This window comes from Phyllostomus hastatus, unplaced genomic scaffold, assembly GCF_019186645.2.
Source record: "Phyllostomus hastatus isolate PE091 unplaced genomic scaffold, TTU_PhHast_1.1 phas_contig_17, whole genome shotgun sequence".
NCBI classification, from domain to species: domain Eukaryota; kingdom Metazoa; phylum Chordata; class Mammalia; order Chiroptera; family Phyllostomidae; genus Phyllostomus; species Phyllostomus hastatus.
Window position 1 is genome coordinate 41,628,630 of NW_025333664.1, and position 19,538 is coordinate 41,648,167.

Here is a 19,538-nt window from a genome sequence, read left to right on the forward strand (position 1 = left end):
TGGACACCCCTGCTGGAGACTCTCTTATGAATAATGTGAACATTTAGGGGAAAGGCAGACGCCTGTGTCTGCTGAGAGAGACCTGAGTAATCTGCCCACTCTGCCACCGTCTTGCCACCAGCACATTATCTCAACCCGCCCCTTCTGAGAGCGCCAGCACTCACTCCAACCGCGCCCTCGCCTCTAGCCCGCTCCCCCCGCGCCCCTCCACAGTGCCCCGCCTCTCTTAGTCCCTCCCCTTGCTCGGCTTCGGGGCGCGACTTACCCGCGGTGCACGGTGGGGCTTTCGCCTTGGTCAAGCCACACCCTCAACGGCCCAGAGGACGTGTGGAAGTGCAGTGGTTACGGCATGCGCCTGGCTTCCGCACCGTCTTCGTTCTTTGCGAGCCCGGACTACTACGAGAGGCTGGGCCACCTCCAACGTGGGCTGCGGGAGAGGTAGGGCCTATCTGAGCGGGGGCGGGGACTCGGCGTGCTGTTGCCCTACCCCCTTTGCCTTTGCCGTCTCCAACCCGTGGTTCCCTTGGGCCCGGGGCTGCCCGCGACGCCCCCAGGCTCTGGGTGGGGCCTGGAGGACAAAGTTTACCGGAGATAACCTCATTTACGGGAGGTCTCCCGCTGGAGGATGCGGCCGCATCTCTGAATTTGCCCAGAAGTGATAGTGGGAGTTTTCCTTCCTGTCATTCTCAATCAACCTTGTGGATTTCTCTAATACCCATTTACACGTCTTCTCCCCAGTCTCTTTTAAAATTGTCATCCACCCTGACAGCTACACTGCATCATTGATGACAGGTCCAGGAACTCGCGTGCGCCCGTGTGTGTGTGTGTGTGTGTGTGTGTGTGTGTGTGTGTGTGTGAGAGAGAGAGAGAGAGAGAGAGAGAGAGAGAGAGAGAGAGAGAGAGAGAGAAATGTGTCCTGTTTAAATACAGAAGACTTTGGGGGCCAGATTTCCATCACAAGGATGAGGTTTCCAGCGAAAGAAGTCCAGATTCCAGAGGGCTCATTGTACCTTGATTAATAACTTGATTAAGACATGAAAGATGAGAACCACTGAAAAGATCTAAGAGCATGTAAATGGAGAAAATTATAAAGTAATTTACTATACATAACCACATAAAAGATAAGTTGTTGGAATTATTTATTTAGCTGCTAAATTAATTGAAATTAGAAATCTCATTAGTTGACAAGAAAGGAAATAGATTTTTGGATCTACTGATAAAATGTTAAATGAGTGTTAAAAGTTACAAAGTCATTTTAGTGAAGAGATCAACTGTGTGTGTGACAATTCTAAAATGACAACAATTACATGTACAGTAAAGGCAGAAGCAAGTGGTTTTTTGAAAGGAATTATATTCATCTTATGCTAGCTTTAATTTTTGTCATATATTTATAGAACATCTACATAGGCTGTTTTAATTGTCTTAAATATTTTTTACCTCTAAATCTTTTTCTACATCCTATTTTCTTTCTGACATGCCACTACTCACCCACCTTAGTGACCTCCTCACCTCCAACTTCTAAAAAATCACTTTGTGAAGTTCATCCCCTGTGCCAAGTATTGACAACCCATTTCCTAACTTATGTGACTTTGGATTCTTACAGCACTCTATCAGGGGTGTGAACGTCATTTTCACTGGGGGCCATGTCAGCCTCAGGGTTGCCAAAATAATTTTAAATTATTGCATAAATGTACCTATTCCTTAACTGTTAAGGAGTTGAAATTACATTCAGCCCTTTGAAGGCAACCGTGAGCTGACCTGGCCCCCAGTGAAAATGAGTTCCACACCACTGCTGTAGATAATGGCTTAAGGGACTTGCTCCCTCCCTAGACTGAGAATTCCAGGAGAATGGGAACCATATCTAGCTGTATCCTTTAACTACTGATAGAGTACCTGGCATAAGGAAGGGCTTGAAAAATGTTTGCTGAATGAATGGAAGGAATCCCAAAGTCAACCAGCTGGTGTCCAGGAGTTACGGATGTCTTATATAGAACCCAGTACCCACACATTGTCCCTATATAATGACTTTTTTTCCAGTCAGCCAGGAAAAGTGGTCAGGGTGATATTTCAAAGATGGTATTAAGTGTCTGCACATATCTGACAATTGAGAAAAGGCTCTGTACATTAGTATACTTACTTTTTGACTCTGTTCTGGTAAAAGAATAGCTAAGTTACCCCAGGCTTTTAGTTATTTGTTTCTTTTTTTTTTAAGATTTTATTTATTTATTTTTAGAGAGGAAAGGGAGGGAGATAGAGAGAGAAACATCAATGTGCGGTTGCTGGGGGTTATGGCCTGCAACCCAGGCATGTGCCCTGGCTGGGAATCGAACCTGCGACATTTTGGTTTGCAGCCTGCACTCAATCCACTGAGCTACGCCAGCCAGGGCAGTTATTTGTTTCTTGTAGCCCAAGTTCTAATTGCAAAATGTTACTGGTTCAGATTGCATTCTTTTTGAACTAAGTTAATTGTGAGTTATCATTTTTGTACTCTGAGCTAGAACACCTGGCTGTTTACAGTCCTTATACTATAACTATGTAATTATTATTGCTTACTTTATGTTTAAACAGTTAATATTTTAACTATTAAGCAAGGTGAAGCTGTTAAAATTATGTTGAGAATTTGAGTCAAATTGTATAACCTATTCATGGTTCTGGAATTTAGAGGTATAAAGTAAACTGTTTTGCACTGAATAAACCTATTCATGGTTCTGGAATTTAGAGGTATAAAGTAAGCTGTTTTGCACTGAATAAAGTTTCCTTCTTCACCACCCCAAATTAGGGATACCTGTTGGCATTTAATCTGTGCCATGACCATCAGCTGATGTTATCTACTGAAAGCTGAGTAGAAGTAAAGTTTGATGTCATTATTAAAAAGAACTTGCTGCTTGGGAGCCAATGAATTCCCAGACTGTGGTCCTTTTACACTAGAAGTCAGGTGAACATTTTACATTATGTTGAAGTGAGTTCAAGTTTACAGAAAAGTTACAAGTGTTAGACAAAGACATTTAATATTCCCCTTACCCAGGTTACTCAGCTCTTAACATTTTGTTACATTTTCTTTTTCTCTGTCTGTCTACCTATCTATCTGAAATTATTAGTCATGGGGATGTAAAGTACAGGATAGATAATATAATCAATAATATTCTAATAACTGTGTGTGGTGTCCAATGGGTATGAGATTTATCAGGATGATCACTTAGAAGGTTATATAATGTCTAATCACTGTGGTGTACACCTGAAACTAATATAATATTGTATATCAATAATAATTGACAAAATAAAAAAGTGATTAAAACTTATTACTCTTTTCTGAGTCATTTGAGAATTACAGGTATGATGCCCCATTACTCCCAAATGCTTTAATGTATATATCCCCAAAACATGGATGCTCTCTTACATGATCATCATATAGCTTTCCCAGTCAGGAAATCAACAATGATATACCAGTCCACAGACCCCAATCAAATTTCACCAACTGTCCATTTTACCAATTGTCCTAACACCTGTCTTTTTTCTTTTCTGGTATAGAATCCCATCTGTGAACCCATGTTCAATGTGGTTGCCATGCCTGTGCAATCTCTCCTAGTCTCTCTCAGTATTTTCCTGTCTTTCATGTTCCTGACAGTTTCATAGAGTATAACTTTCATTCCAGAGGGTGATCCTCAAACTGGGTCCACCTGATGTTTCCTCATGACCAGACTCTGGCCATACCTTCTTGGCAGGAATGCCACAAAAATGAAGTATGACACCAGGGCACAAGGACATAGATGCATTTAAGGGTCCTTTTGTCCTCAAAACTTAATGACAAATTGCTTACACTGTCCAGTCATTCATTCTTCATGAATTAAGTATCCTTTTGATCATTGAACCTTAGAAGGGGGAAAAGTGACTAATAAAATTTCCTAACATGGAAGTAAATATACCATATTTTGTTCATGTCTCTTCTAAGTTCATTCTTATTAATGAGAAAGATCTGTGAGAAGCTATTAATTTTAAAAATTGTGTTCCTATAATTTTTTTTCCTTTTAATCTTTTACCCTTTTTTAACCTAGACATACCCCAACTAAGGAACAGATAGTTTTATCCATGCAAAGATTTGGTGTTTGACTTTTGTACCCCATTTTCTCATTAAAAGAATTTTGGTTAAATTGTGCTAAACAAAGAACTTTATCCTATAATTTAGTTAACAGAGTAAATTTGGGGCTTTTTTGTAAAGGAAAATAATATTTGAAGGAAAACAGAAACTAAGAGCTCACAAATGGAAGGTGGTCTCAGTCCCTCTCCCTCAGGAGACCAACCTGAGCTTACTTTCTGTTTGGACTTCTTGTCTTTGATTCATAGTATTTTTCTCTCAGACATTTTGTGATTTCTCTTTCAGCCTTTAGTTACTGTTAACTTAGATGAGCAATGTAACTTCCATTAGACAAGACTGAAGCTGGTACTTTGGTGGTGGTTAAGCAGAGCCCTCCGAGGGTAAATTTCCCAAGGATGGGGATGGCTTCCCATTCAGCAGTTTTACCCCCTTAGTCCTTTGATTTTGGTTGCAGCCCCCTCTTCTGCTGTCATTTTCCCCCACCTTTTATCCAGTCTGGGTGTACGGTGTAAGCTTTCTCCTAGTCTACAGCGCTCACTTGAACATCAAGGCTAAATCTTTACTAGTAGTAGCTGCAGAGAATAGCAGTTAGTAACAAATCATAATGATTTTACAAAGTTATAAAAAGAAATTCCTCCAGCCCTGGCTGGTATAGCTCAGTGAATTGAGCACCTGCCTGTGGACCAAAGGGTTGTTGGTTTGATTCCCATTCAGGGCACATGCCTGGCTTGCAGGCCAGTTCCCCAGTAGGGGGCATTTGAGAGATAACCACATAGTGATATTTCTCTCTCTCTCTCCTTCCCTTCCCCTCTCTCTACAAATAAATAAATAAAATCTAAAAAAAAAGAGAAATTCCTCCAGATTTGAAGTAATATTGTTAAGGGCCCTGGTCTTCATTAAATGTCTGTGAGATCAGTTTTACTTTTCAGAGACCTATTTCTGACTCAGCCAGTCAGCTCTGCCCAAGCTTAACTTGTTAGCAGCAGAGCAAGCCACCAGTCTTTAGTCCAAGGTGGATTTTGTGGAAGCATCATGTCCAGTCCTGATGGAACCTCCGTTGCTTAAGTGCCAACATCTCAGAGAAGTCTAGCCATATTGTATTTTACATATTTATCTGTTTATTGTCTGTCCTTCCCCCTAGAATGTCAGCTGCCTGATGACAACAGAGTTCTTGGTTGTCTTGCTCACTGTATTAGTCTCTAGGCCTAGAACTCTGCTTGGCTCATCATAGCATGCAAGAAATAGTTGCTGAATGAATGAACCTGGTTCTCAGCTTTTTGGTTAAGGTGTTTTCCCATTTACTTTGAGAATCTTGTTCTTTTTGCTTTGTATTGGGTCCTCTTTGCTTTTCAGATATCCCTGGTGACTGCTAAGTATATTTGTGTCTTGAGGTTCAAACACAGCTGGCATTTTCTGCTCCTTAGATAGGCCAGAGAAGCATTCTTACAAAAGTGTGATTTTAGAAGAGATCATATTCTAAATTTGACAGCCTATTACTTATCAGTGTAGTTATTCATAAAATATTTTCTTTCTGTACTATAGTGAAAAGAAGAGATTGGACCTGGAAAAGAAACTTTATGAGTATAGTCAGTCTGATATATGCAGGTAAGATATGCCAGTGGTAATAGTTTTTAAGCCACTTTGCATATGTTAATAAAAATTTAACCCTAATATGTTGTAAATGCCATAGTTGTAGTACTTTTAGCACTTTTACTCTTTATGTATAATAGTTTCAAGTAAACACTGCAATTTAATGACTATCAAATGTAAGAATAAATTTGATTAAAATTAGTACAAGGAAAAAATTTTTTTTGTTATTTGGTATTTGTATTATTTCAGGAATCTTTTGCTTAATAGCTTAAGAATAAGACATGTTATAGTCTGCTATCTTTTTGGTCACCAGTTAAACCCATTAAGTCTGTATAGTGATTAAGGCATAATTATACTGTACTGACCTTTCAACAAACTATTGTAGGTAGGGTTACATAGTGTTTCACTTGTGCATGGATATATGACAATGAATGTTAAAATTATCATGGACAGTAGATAATATACATATTATTCCATTTCAGTTACTTTAATATTAAGAGCAAACTTTTAATATCTTTAATTCTATTTTATGGGAACTTAACTTCATCCTTAAGCCAAATGTATGGTTTTACCTCCAGTATTATTTATATGAATAATTTCTGGCTATGATTATACTAAAGTTGTGCTTTATCCATATCATAATATGAGTGAAAAATGAAAATGTCTTACCCAGAAGGGAGAGAAGCTAAAAATACTTTAAAATCTAATCACCCATTAGATCCATTCACTTCTTGATCTTCAAAATTATTCTTTGGTTTTAAGATTTAATATACTTCCAAAGGTACCAGTCAGGGAGGATAGCCATAAGTCTCTGGGCTCTAGAGGAGACGAGAAGAGTCAACAGGATGATGAAAATGTTGTGGATGCTATGGCCTCAGAAGTGGGCCCAAGTCTTAGAGGATCCTTGGCAGTTGCTATTTTTCTAACCCACAGCTAAAGGGACAGAAGACAGAGTATAGAGTTTTCCTGTAGCCTTTTCTTGGACAACTTCCTGACATAATGATGGTGAGAGCAGAATGGGAACCTTTACCAAGCTATCAGTTTTCTGAGTTTGTTCTATCAGCCTCTTTTTTTCCTGTTAGACAGAGGGTATGATTTGCTAAAAATATGCTTTCTTTGACTGCCTGTAGGGTAAAATCCAAACTGTCTTACATGGCTGTCTTCAACCTGGTTATCTCAGAAGGCAGAGTCTGAGAAAAGGGTTTGTATGTAGGTGGTAGGGTTTCTTTTTTTTTTTTCCCTGTAGGTATAGTAGTAGGTTGTTTTAAGAAGTGGTTGCATAACACTAGAAAGCAGGGCTGGCAAGAATGAAGTAGGAGCTGGTCACTTCTATGGGCACCTAGAACTTGACACCTCTGGACCTGCAGAGGAGCAGTGTAGACTGCTTCTCAGCTCCTTACAAGTGTGCACTCAAGGAAAGGAAGAGGCGGCTGTTCACCTCTTGGTTTCTGACTCCATTGATCAGGGCTGTTGCAGGGGATGTTAACTCCTTCTCATATCCAGGCTTTCTATGTTGCAAATTCAGAAAAGCAGCCCTGGGAAAGCAAGATACCAGGTGCGGCTGAGGCAGGGGCTATTGGGTTGCTGCAGCAGTGGCTGGTAGAAGTAAAGGTGGGTCAGGAGGATATGAGGAGGACATGAGAAGTATTTGGTACAAGGGCTTACCAGAATCGCCATTATCTGCCCCTGTTTAATTTTCATCATTACCATCTTTTGCCAACCTCCCCCTAAAATTTTACATGGACTAAAACTTCAGTTTCTGAAGCATGGTAGGATCTTTTGTAATATAGTGTAAGCAGATAGGTTTTGTTGCCAAGTTTCTTGATTTAGTCCCACCATCTCTTAGCCATATGACCTTGGGACTATTATTAGGTCAACATTCTGTCTCTATTTTTCATCTGTCAAATGGGGGTAATGATAGTTATGAGAACTTAATAGAGTCTTAACGCAAAGTAAGAGTTGATAACTTATTATTATTTTTGTCAATATCACTGTTATTCTTACTTATTGCCTTTGAGCTTTCCATGATGCTACTTCCCCTGTCTGAATGTTTTCCCCTCAACTCTTTACTCTTGCTTTCCCCAATTTTGGGTTAATTCATACCCAACCTTCATGTCTCAGCTGAAAGATAATTTCTACTGGGAAGGCATCCATGACCCCTTCAACTAGGTCTGGTTGCCTAGTTTTGTCAGAGTCCCTTGCAGTTTCCCACAAGGGACTATGTTTTACTTATCCCTTTTTTTGTTTTCCCTGTTGACCTAGCTGAGTGGCTTTCATGTTCAAAGCACTGAATATATGAATGATTGCATGGATGGATAACTTACTTATGTGGTCAGCTTTGAAGGCTAATGTAGGGAGGGGCAGGAATGAAACTAGACTTTGGATGGAGAAGGTATTGGTTACTATTATACCTACTCTAGGTTTAGACTGGCCACCACCAGCAGCTTTACCGAGTACTTGCCTGTGAAAGACGGTGTATTAGGTTCTACCCCATTCCTGTTGCTTATGCTGAAAATAGCAGACATGGGTAGCGGTAAAACCAGTCTTAAGTTTTTTGTACATAGAAAAATGGAGACAGCCAACTAAGATCAAAGCATGGAATTATTAGCATAATAAAGAATTTTTAAAAAACTATTGGCGTAGTTGTAGAAGTTTAAAATCTGTTAGAGATTAATTTTTACTATCTTCAGCATCTTTGGAAATCTGTTTTTGAGGGTGAACATTTTTGTGGTTTTCAACTTATTTTTGATTGATAAAAGAATACTGAATAATTTACTGAATAAACAATAGAAATGCTATAGATATTCTTATAACTTAGGTACTTGTGAAAAACAGCAACCTAGAATTAGCAGTGTTGGCTCTATGAGAAGAATGGGCTGCACATCTTGGGTCTTTTGATACTACACTTTGGTATAGAATTCCTAAAGGTTTTTTTTTTTTTTACAAAAGAAGACTGGGTAGTTACACTTTATATGTTGTTTTTAAAATATTTTAATAATATAGTGTGCTGCTGCAATTTCTAACAAAATTTTTAAATTATATCTAAAATGAGAGTTTTTCATTTTAAATTTCAAATTTTCTTCATGTGTGTGGATTGAGGTTTGACCTCCTTTATAAGAGCAGGTAGTTTTGAGATTGTCATTTAAAAAGAATGCTAATGGGCTTTTCCTCTGAACATGGCCACATAGACACTACTCTTAGAATCACATTTAATTTTGAGAAAGAAATCCCTAAAAGTCTTTACTGTTTGAATGTTATAATGTGGTCTTGTATATATTTCTCAGGAGAGTTATGCCTAGATGTGATACCTCAGTGATGTTGCATTAATTTCCTCTCTTTAAAAATGCATATATATTCTGTCCTTTAGTTTTAGTGTTTGGGTAAAATATATTAGAATATATTGTCTCACTAAAAATTTTGTTAAAGAAAATTCTTCTAAATTACTAAATGTTAAGCTTAGTGCTCAACTATTGCAAGAAATATTTAATTACAGTGGAGCAGTTCATGAATTAATCCTCAGAAATGGACTAGAAGAAAAATATTTCTTTCCTAGTTTCACTTTGTGTATTTCACAAGGTTGTGCTAAATAAATGTGTGTTATGTTTTTTCCACCAAAATAGAATGCAATAAACATCTTCAATTTTAAAAAAAGAAAGTTCTTAAGTTGTCAAAATCTGACTTCATTGTTTAAAAACCTGCTTTTATTTTTCTAGAGTTAAGTTGAAGTATGTAAAGCTAAAGAAATACCTCAAGGAAATATGTGAGTCAGAAAAGAAGGCTCATACTCGAAACAAAGAATATTTAAAGCAGTTGGAGTGTATCCAAGCTCATGTTGGACACTTTACCACAAATACAGAGAAGCTTCAAGAACTGAAGGTGACATCTTGCTTTGTACTTTGTCTTTTTTAATCCTTTTTTGCTAAAATTAGAAATAACGAGCAGTAAGTTTCAGATCAGTGGCAGTCAAAATGTTCAGTTGTTCATCTATAAGATTATCAGTTTTCTTTATGAATTATCACATGGCCAGATTTTGATCAGAGAACTTGAAATTGCATTTTCTCAGATTCCTACTTGAGTTGAGCAATTAATGGAATATCTGTACTTTGTTGTACTATAAAATTTTTAACTTAAAACAGGCACATGTATCACTCCCCACTACCTGGCATATAGTATCTGTTGGTCCCATGGTTGAGCATGGACAGCATTAGAGTTCCTATAGAGATTTCTTTTTTTTTTTTTTTAAAGATTTTATTTATTTATTTTCAGAGAGGGAAGGGAGAGAGAGAGAGAGAGAGAGAGAGAGAGAGAGAGAGAGAGAGAGAGAGAGAGAGAAACATCAATGTGCGGTTGCTGGGGGTTATGGCCTGCAACCCAGGTATGTACCCTGGCTGGGAATCGAACCTGGGACACTTTGGTTCCCAGCCCGCGCTCCATCCACTGAGCTACGCCAGCCAGGGCTGAGATTTCTTTTTTAAATGATTCTTTTCCTATGGTAGGGACCCTCTGTTTTAGTCAGGCAGTGTGTTGAGGGAAGAATGAAGGGATAGAACTGGCCCTGAGGAGTTCACCTTCATGCTCCTTGTCTTGTGCCCCAGAGCAACTGCTCTTAGTACCTTCTCTAATTCTGGTGTTCCATTCCCTTATGGTGCTTGGTAACCTTGTGCTCTACAAATTATGCCAAGCATGGAGGCCTAGGCCTTTTTTCTTGCCATTTGTTTTGGTCAGGGTTTGTTGCCCAAGTCAACTCAACTGGGTACTGGTTACAGGAGAAGTGGCTTCAATATTTCCCTTTCCTTTTTTCTGTAGCAATGTTCTCCCCTACCTTTTATTATAAAAATCTCCAGGACACAGAAAAGTTAAAAGAATTATGCTGACAAATATTCATGCTATGGCCCGAAGTGATGATATTAGTAGGTGGGGTCTTTGAGAGGTGCTTAAATAATGAGAGTGGAACTTTCATAAATGGGATTGGTGCCTTATAAAAGAGGCTCCAGAGATATCCCAGTCCCTTCCACCATGTAAGGACACAGTTAGAAGGCGGTGGCTGTGAACCAGAAAGAGGGCCCTTACCAGGTGACCATGCTGGTACATGGATCTGGGACTTCCCATCCTCCAGAACTGTGAGCTATACATTTCTGTTGTTTGTAACCCACTAGCCACTAGTGTTTTGTTATAGCAGCTGAATGGACTAAAACAACTCCTAAACTCTAGATGCAGTAGTTGTAAATATTTTGCCATATTTGCTATGTGTGTGTGTGTATTTTTGAAAGTATGGTGCAGACACCATAACACTTTTCCCCTAAGAGGCGGTCTCCTACATAATCATAATACTATTCATTACCACACCTAAGATAATTAATAATGATTCCATAATATCACTTAATATCTAGTTGATACTCCAATTTCCTCAGTTCCAGACCAGGAGCCAACTATGTTTCACACATTACATTTGGTTATTGTGTCTTTTTGGTGTTTTACTCTGATTCAGTCTGACATCACTCTTCCTATTTCTTTTCCCCCAGTAATACTGACTTTTTGAAGAAAGTAGGCTTACAGAATGCCTCATATTCTGAATTTAACTGGTTATTTCTTTGAGGTTTCATTTTGCTTGTATGTGTTCATTATGTGCCATTGAGTTGGCTACAACCCCTGATGATACTATGAGTATTGTCCAAAATGCCCTGTCATCAAAAACCCTTCTCAGCCTCTGTACACTCATACCTATCACTTCTTTTATGTAGTTAATCCATCTGGATTTTATCTTCCTCTTTTCCTGCTGCTGTCTATGTTCTCCAGCATTATTGTCTTTTCTGAAGAGCTCTACCTTCTCATGAAGTTGTATAGCAACTATCTTAACTTACATAGCAACCTCTATACTTCCTTTAAACTGGAAATTCAGTCTAAACCAGCACTGCCTAATAGAACTTTCTGGAGTGATGGGAATGTTCACTATATACTGATGTTGTCCAACACAGTAGCCACTGGCCATACTGGGCAATTGAACATTTAAAATGTGACTCTGAGGGCTGAATTTTTGTTTAATCCCATCCCATCCCATCCCCTCCAGCCCTCCCCACTTCCTTCCCATTTCCAACCCCCCCTAGTATTTGTCCATGTGTCCTTTATACTTGTTCCTGTAAACCCTTCCACTTTTCCCCTGAAACTGAGGAATGAATTTTTAGTTAATTAAATGCTCACACCTGAGATTATATTCTTCCTACTGCATCCAATTAGGAGGCAAATCATTTATGATGTCAGGCGGTCTTACCTAAGAGAAGCTGAGTTTGATTCCTTGGTTAAGATGATGATCTCTAGATCTCTCTATTGTAAGGTACTTTTTTCCTTTGTAAAGTAGTAAATAAATCTATGGGATGATGGTTTGACATCTTGGAAATATCTTATTCCTCAACAACCTTTTACCTAGTAGTTTTAGGATTCATTAATAATGCCTGCATCAGTCATATGGGAGATTTTGAAATGATGATTTTTTTATTTTATCTTCTACCTCTATAATTATTGATTTCTTATTATACTCAAATGTGAAAGGGAAGAATTTGAAGGGAATAATACCCTTTATAAATATTTTTTATATTGACAGCATCTGTTGTATATAAAAGGATATGAAAAAACTTATATAATGAGTTACTAAAGAATAACAGTATAGGGAACCATAAAGAAAACAGTATTAAAATAAAAAGAGAACCAACTGTATGGGAAAACATATTTGCCAATGATACCTCAGACAAGGGTTTAATCTCCAAAATATATAAAGAACTTACACAACTCCACACCAGGAAGACAAGCAACCCAATTGAAAAAAGGGCAAAGGACTTGAACAGACATTTCTCCAAGGAGGACATACAGAGGATCCAGAGACACATGAAAAGATGCTCAGTGTTAGTAGCTATCAGAGAAATGCAAATTAAAACCACAATGAGATACCACTTCACACCAGTCAGAAAGGCCATCATAAACAAAGCAACAAACAACAAGTGTTGGACAGGTTGTGGAGGAAAAGGGAGCCTAGTGCACGGTTGGTGGGATTGCAGACTGGTACAACCACTATGGAAAACAGTATGGAATTTTCTCAGAAAACTAAAAATGGATCTGCCTTTTGACCCAGCAATTCCATTGCTGGGATTATATCCTAAGAACCCTGAAACACCAATCCAAAAGAACCTATGCACTCCAACCTTCATAGCAGCACAATTTACAATAGCCAAGTGTTGGAAGCAACCTAGGTGTCCATCAGTAAATGAATGGGTCAAAAAACTATAGTACATTTGCATAATGGAATTCTATGCAGCAGAAAGAAAGAAAGAAGGAGCTTCTACCCTTTGGGACATCATGGATGGAACTGGAATGCATTATGGTAAGCAAAATAAGCCAGGCAGTGAAAGACAAATACCATATGATCTCATGTTTAACAGGAACCTAGTCAACAAAACAAACAAAGAAGCAAAATATAACCAAAGACACTGAAATAGAGAATAGGCTGACAGTGACCAGAGGGGAGGGGAGAGGGAATTTCAGGGGAAAAGGGGAACAAGGAACAAGTTTACAGAACCAAGTATAAAAGACACATGGACAAAAACTAGGGGGGAATGGAAATGGGAGGAAGGTGGGGAGGGCTGGGGGGAGTGGGCTGTGATGAGAGTAAACGACAGAAAACTGTATTTGAACAACAATTCAAATAAAAATTTTAAAAAAGGATAAATTATATTTATAGGAATATGTAAAGCTTTATTCATTAACATGGTTCAGAAATTACATAGATGTTACTTTTTAAATTTTGGATAAAGAATGCCTTTTAAAAAAATCTGCTGATAGCAAAAAAGAACAGATCATGTAGCTGCAATTGGGAGAGATGTTGAGTTCCATGGAGAACTGTATTTGGCAGTAACTCTAAGTCCACATGCTTTATGTGTGTTCATGAAACCAGACATTGGCACCACTTAAGTAAGCAAGCTGTGCAGTAGGCAGAGTTTCAGAGTAGAGGAGGTTTGCCTCTGGTGTCTTCCAGTCTCTTTCGGGTTCTTCCTTTTCTGCCACTCTTCAGTGGAATCCCTAGGAATATGCCAGAACCACTAGTGTCTTCTTAATCCTGCTCAACACAGGTATCAGATCTTCACCTCCTTTACTGACTGACCTCAGATAAGTCTCAGTAGAAAGATGTTATGATTAAACATGTTTATAGTGTATTGCCCACACACCTCAACATGCCGGAGGTAGGATATTTCTTCTTGAATATAGGTAATGCCAATGATCTTCTAGGTAATTGGTAGAATTCCTGAAAGTGAAACAAAATGAAGTGTGGGAGAAGTGGGGATTTGCCCAAATTATTTAATGTGAATTTCTCTCTCTTTGTAAGACTGGACTGACTTTATTATATAATATTGAAAAATTTTAAGTGGACTAAAAGCATAAGAAACTGTTCAACTGATTCTATGAATTATACTACTTTATTTGTGGGGCCTGTAATAATTTTCAGGGCTTTTTAAGGCTATCAATCTGTCATGTAACTTTGAAAATAAAATGTTGTGACTATATTGCCAAAGAGGCTGAATAAACTCAGCTCAAGTATGTAAATAGTAATATTAGTAATGCTATGAAGACTGTCCTTCTCCCCCTTTCTGTCCCCCTGCTTCCTGAAGTAGCAACTTTTATAGAGGAAACCCAAGTTGGTCCTTAGAACAGTTTTCCTTGGGTGCCATTTGCCCTTGTCTGAGATTGGGTTCTCCCCAATGTTTATCCTGAGACAGGGGTTTAAATATAAATGGATAGTTTGGGAAGTGCAAGGAATGTCAGTGACAGGTGGGGAAGTGAGTCTGGGAAGCACAGGTAACTGAAACTACCACAATTGGCACCTCCCAATTGGAAATGGCAAATGGTTCAAAGCATATGGGATATGCATACTCTGGCTTCCAAGTGTAATTGATGGAGGACTAATAGGGGAGGAGTGAAGTGGTGGAAAATTAACCACCTGCTCCTGTGGGCAGAGCAGCCTCCCCAGGAACCTTAGGCACAGAGACAGGGATTCTGGAGCTTTGGAGCACCCAGAAGGGTCCTGGGGACCTGCATGGAGCATTGCCAGCATCTGCTTTAGCCTCCCACATTCCAGTGTCAGGCATGGGGCTGACATGTCAGGGTACTCAAGGAAGGTCCCCAAGCAGGGAGGTCACCACCTGGTTATATCTCTCTTCTGCCTGAAATCTTCGAGTCTTCAGCCTTTTCAAGACAAAAATCCAGAGGCTAGTCTCTGCCTGCATACCAACCCACAGATTCAACTCCTGAGACACACGTGCACACATGCTCTCTCAGTCTCTCTCAAACAAATGTAGACATATGCACATTTTTGTCCCCAACCTGTCTCCTTCCATCTTCTCCCTCCATTTCCATCACTTTCTCCTATCTCTGCCTTCTCCCCTATTATGGTCTCCCTCTATTCCCAACTCCCACTGATCTCCCATTCCTATCTCTTCCATATCCCCCACCTCTTCTCTCTTCCAACCCCATGTCTTCCCACTGTCTCTCTATATATTTATCTCCCACACATGTGTGTACTCTCTTTTATGCATACTCATTCACTCACTCGCACCACCCACAGAATTTTAAACATGCTAAACAATTTGCATTTCCTTGAAAGTACCACATTATCCCCTATATCTTTCAACTAGAAGGCCTCTCTCCCTCTATCCTGCCTTAGGTCTGTGTTGTAGTTATCTCAGTAAGCACTGCCTTTGTGGTATTATGATTGATTATGAGTCTGTTTTTCCACCTCACTATGAGCTCCTTGTCATTATTTTTGTACTCAGTATCTGACCCAGAATGTGGCATATAATAAGCACTCAGTAAGCGTTGAAACTCTCCCCTTGATTGAAAATTAATTCTTCCATGTTTTTTGTCTTGTTCTTTTATGGACCATGAACAACTATGTAAAAACTAATGTGGTATTGATTGTACTCTGTGTTATACCTTCCAAGGGCATTTGTGCTTAATAGCAGAGACATTCTGAAGATATAATATCATTATTTAAAGATGTGATTCTTGAGGAAAATTCAGTCATTAGGTTATTTGTGCCTGTAGGGGATAAAATTTGAGGCAAACAAATCTTTTGAGCTCTCATTCAATTCCTACTAAGTGTTGTGACAGCCACTGTGGGCAGAGCATGACCTTCAGCTTCCTGGATGACAAAGTCTATAGGAAATCCTGTTTTTTAATAATGAAAGTGTCTTTCCCACTAATATGAACTAGTTTAATAAATAAGTGTTCCACAAAGAATTTTTGCTTAATATAGGATTACTTAATAAACCTTTGTTTATTTGGTAGTCTACCTCTCATCCCTTTTTAAAGATACTTTGCCTTGGAATCTGGAAAATATGCCTGTCAAAAGTTCTTGGAGCTAAAAATTAAATATTTCTGAGTTCAAAGGAGTAGATATGAAATAGATGTAAAATGTATTTTCATAATTACCTGTTTCTGTATTTTTTGCTTGATTTTATTGTTTGTTCTGGCCTTCTAAAACTTTTATTTCATTCAGAATTCAGTATCTATTTAGGTCCTTACTGCCAGGTATCATGTTAATAACATTCTGATAGAGAAAACAAAAATTCCTGCTTAACTTATTAAAAATGGGGTAGCATATAATACCTTTTAAGATATTTTGAGGGAAACAAGTCAATTTTGGTTATTATTATCTGTTCAGGTTTTGTGTGTCAAAACAAAGCCCACATCTATTTTAAGTTCAGACTGAGAACTAAGGAAGCAGTTTTCTAAATTGCTAATCTCATAGATATGTTTCTAATTGCAGTGCATTACCGCCTAATTTAGAAAATAATCTGATGCTTACCTGTGATGGACCTCATTCAGTGACTTTTTTAGGCTTTAATTATTTAACATGCTAAGTCAAAGTGATTTTTTATGCTTTGCTTTTAAGAAAAAGTCATTTTATGATGGAATCACTTTAATTAATTATAGTGGGCTAATGATACAGATATTTTAAAGTAGTTATTAGTGCCAGAGCAAACTTGATTCCTATGGTTACTGATGTCTACAGTGTATTTTTATTCATAGAAAATAGAATTTGTGTTAAGTTGATGATCTAGCAAATAATTTACTCCATTGTTGTAACTGGGAGGACCATGATTATTATGTAGATATCATACAAATAAGAAGTCAATAAGATTGATTTCCTTTGTTTAGGACAAAACTTTTCTGAGAAAATAACATTTGATGTGTTACTTTCATAATAAAGTAACTGGATTTTTATGATAGCTTAGTATATCAAGGTTTTACTCCCTGAACTAATGAAAGACTAAGTAAAAATCCATTGAATCTTATTTTATTTAAAAACATATAACACTTTATAGAATTCAGTTTTTTATACATTTTGTTTGTAAAATTGTTTATCTTCTAAGATAAGTTGAATTTCTCAGCAATATTAGTTTTACTTTCTACTTCACTGTTCCTTTTATTCTATAAAGACTAAAAATATAGAGAGGTGCTAGTTGTAATTTTATCAATGACAAAATCAAACTTTGTTTATATTTAGATTGAGTATGAGACTCAAATTAAGGAGATGCAGCTACTCTCAAAAGGTAGCAAAAGGTGAGCCAAAAAATGAAGACAGAGAAAAATTAATAAATTGAAATGATAAACGTTCTGTCAACAGAGGATTTTTGGAGTGTTCATTTTTTAAGATATTCTTTTTAAAAAGCATCTTATTACAAAGATATTTTTTATTAAACCTTAAGTGATTATTTAAAAACTGTTGCTTATAGAGTATTGCTTTAATGTGTAAATCAATCAAATTAGCTGAAAGGCAGTGACTGTGGGTGTAAAAGAGAGAGATTCCAAAGAAAACCTGTGTTGTTAGCAGTTAAAATTGTGTTTTCCTAAATAATGTTTTGTAGCTGCTCTTTACCTTATTTTCAAAACTACATTAAGTGAAAAATAAATAAAATGTGGCATTTTGCTTCTTTTTTCATATATATAATTTTGTACATTTTTAACCTTTTCACAGATAAAGTGAAAAGAAAGGACTGCATATCTAAGCAACAGACAAGACTGGAAAGGAATACTTAAATGAATTCTGCTATGTATCTGCCATAATGCAGGCTTCTAATCCTCCCGCCTATCTCCATATAAATGATTCTGTTCAAGACCATAGGTGTTTTCTTCACTAAAAGCAGTAAAGCTCTTTTAGATGAAATGTCTAAAAACATCTTGTAATAACTTGGAGCATGCTGGCAAGAGTAGTCACTTGTGACTATGTGTGAAACCCCCTCAGCCAGTTGATATTGTAATAAGCAAAAATGGTAGCATCACTCCATTATTCAGAAAAAGCCAACAGCGTGCTTGTTCCTTAGGCTGCAGCATTCATTAAGAAAAGCTTATAGGGCTGAAAGCTGGAAACAGATGATAACGGGATATGATTTTCATATTTAATGCTTTCCTTGGAAGAGTATGTGTGCTACAGATTGATAGAAGAATCAACTGCTACTTTACTAAAAGACTTTCAGGTTTGCCCTCTAGCTACCGATGGAATCATTCAGCCAAGAAATTAACTTTTTCTTCTTTTACCTGCTTTATATATCTGCTAAGCAGGCTGCCTGGCTGCCAGTATATGTTATTATGCAGTTAACTGTTTGGTATTTAAGACTCTTATCAGAAAAGAAACAGAGGCCACACTATTTTGTTTTTATAGATGGAGGAAGGTTTTAGTTTTTCTTTTTATTTCTATGCACTAGTAGGCATTAATATAAGTTTATAGGAAGTTTCCGTTTTCCTGCCCAAAGATTACAAAGTTAAAAACCACCTAGAATTCAGAATATTTTTTAATCCTTAAAATACAAAACATTAAGTCTCAGCAACCTTGATCTATATTGAAAAGGCCTTCAATGATAAATTATTTCTGTGCAATTAGATGTATGCTAAATGTGTTGTGATGTGACAGACTTATACAAATCATTCAGGTGTTTTTGTGTTTGACATTTGGTCATGAAATAATTTATTTGTTTTTAATCTATAAATTTGTTCTTCCTATGCCATTCCTGATAAACACATTCTTAGTAAAGCAGTGTCAGTGGTACTTAAGTACCATGGCATAGAAATGCCATTCCTATGGCATTACTGATTCCTTGCCCTACAATTGGTTATTTAAACTTCTTTTCAGTCATATTTAAAATCAGAGAAGAGATACACAACTGACAACTTCCTAAAGTATTACATGTAATAATTAGAAGAGAAGTTTTCCTTTATACTGAAAAGTGTCATCTCCTTAAAAGCTTTGACTGCTGACTGTGTGAAAAATCAATTAGGTTGCCCTGACCAGTGAGTCTCAGTGGGTTGGGTGTTGTTCCACAAAGCCAAAGGTCACCAATTCCATTCTTGGTGGCAGGGCCCAGTCCCGACGTGGGGTACGTGTGGGAGGCAGCTCATCGATTTTTTTTTCCATTTCCCCTCCTTTATTCCCCTCCACCCTGCACCCGCATTCCTCTCCCCTTAGTTCATGTCCATGGGTTGTACATATAAGTTCTTTGGCCTCTACATTTCTTATACTATTCCTACCTCCCCTCCCCATCTATTTTGTACCTACCAGTTATGCTTCTTATTCCCTGTACCTTTTCCTCCATTTGTCCCCTTCCCCTCCCCACTGATAATTTCCATGTGATCTCCATTTCTGTGATTCCATTCCTGTTCTAGTTGTCTGCTTAATTTGTTTTTGTTATTGTTTTTTTTTTAGGTTTGGTTGTTAATAACTATGAGTTTGTTGTCATTTTACTGCTCATAGTTTGGATATTCTTCTTTTTCTTAGGTAAATCCCTTTAACATTTCATACAATATGGGCTTGGTG

The 19,538-nt window shown here is 37.7% G+C and overlaps 1 protein-coding gene across 1 annotated transcript in view; it reads left to right on the forward strand.

Moving 5' to 3' along the window:
- Window positions 1-288: 288 nt before the first annotated feature.
- Window positions 289-19,538, forward strand: part of KIZ (kizuna centrosomal protein) — a 158,958-nt gene continuing 139,708 nt past the window's right edge. Inside the window, 5 exon segments of the mRNA XM_045833099.1 lie at window positions 289-438; window positions 5,636-5,698; window positions 9,397-9,559; window positions 17,235-17,280; window positions 17,533-17,550. Of these exon segments, the coding sequence (XP_045689055.1) occupies window positions 350-438; window positions 5,636-5,698; window positions 9,397-9,559; window positions 17,235-17,280; window positions 17,533-17,550 (379 nt within the window). The 5' untranslated portion in view covers window positions 289-349.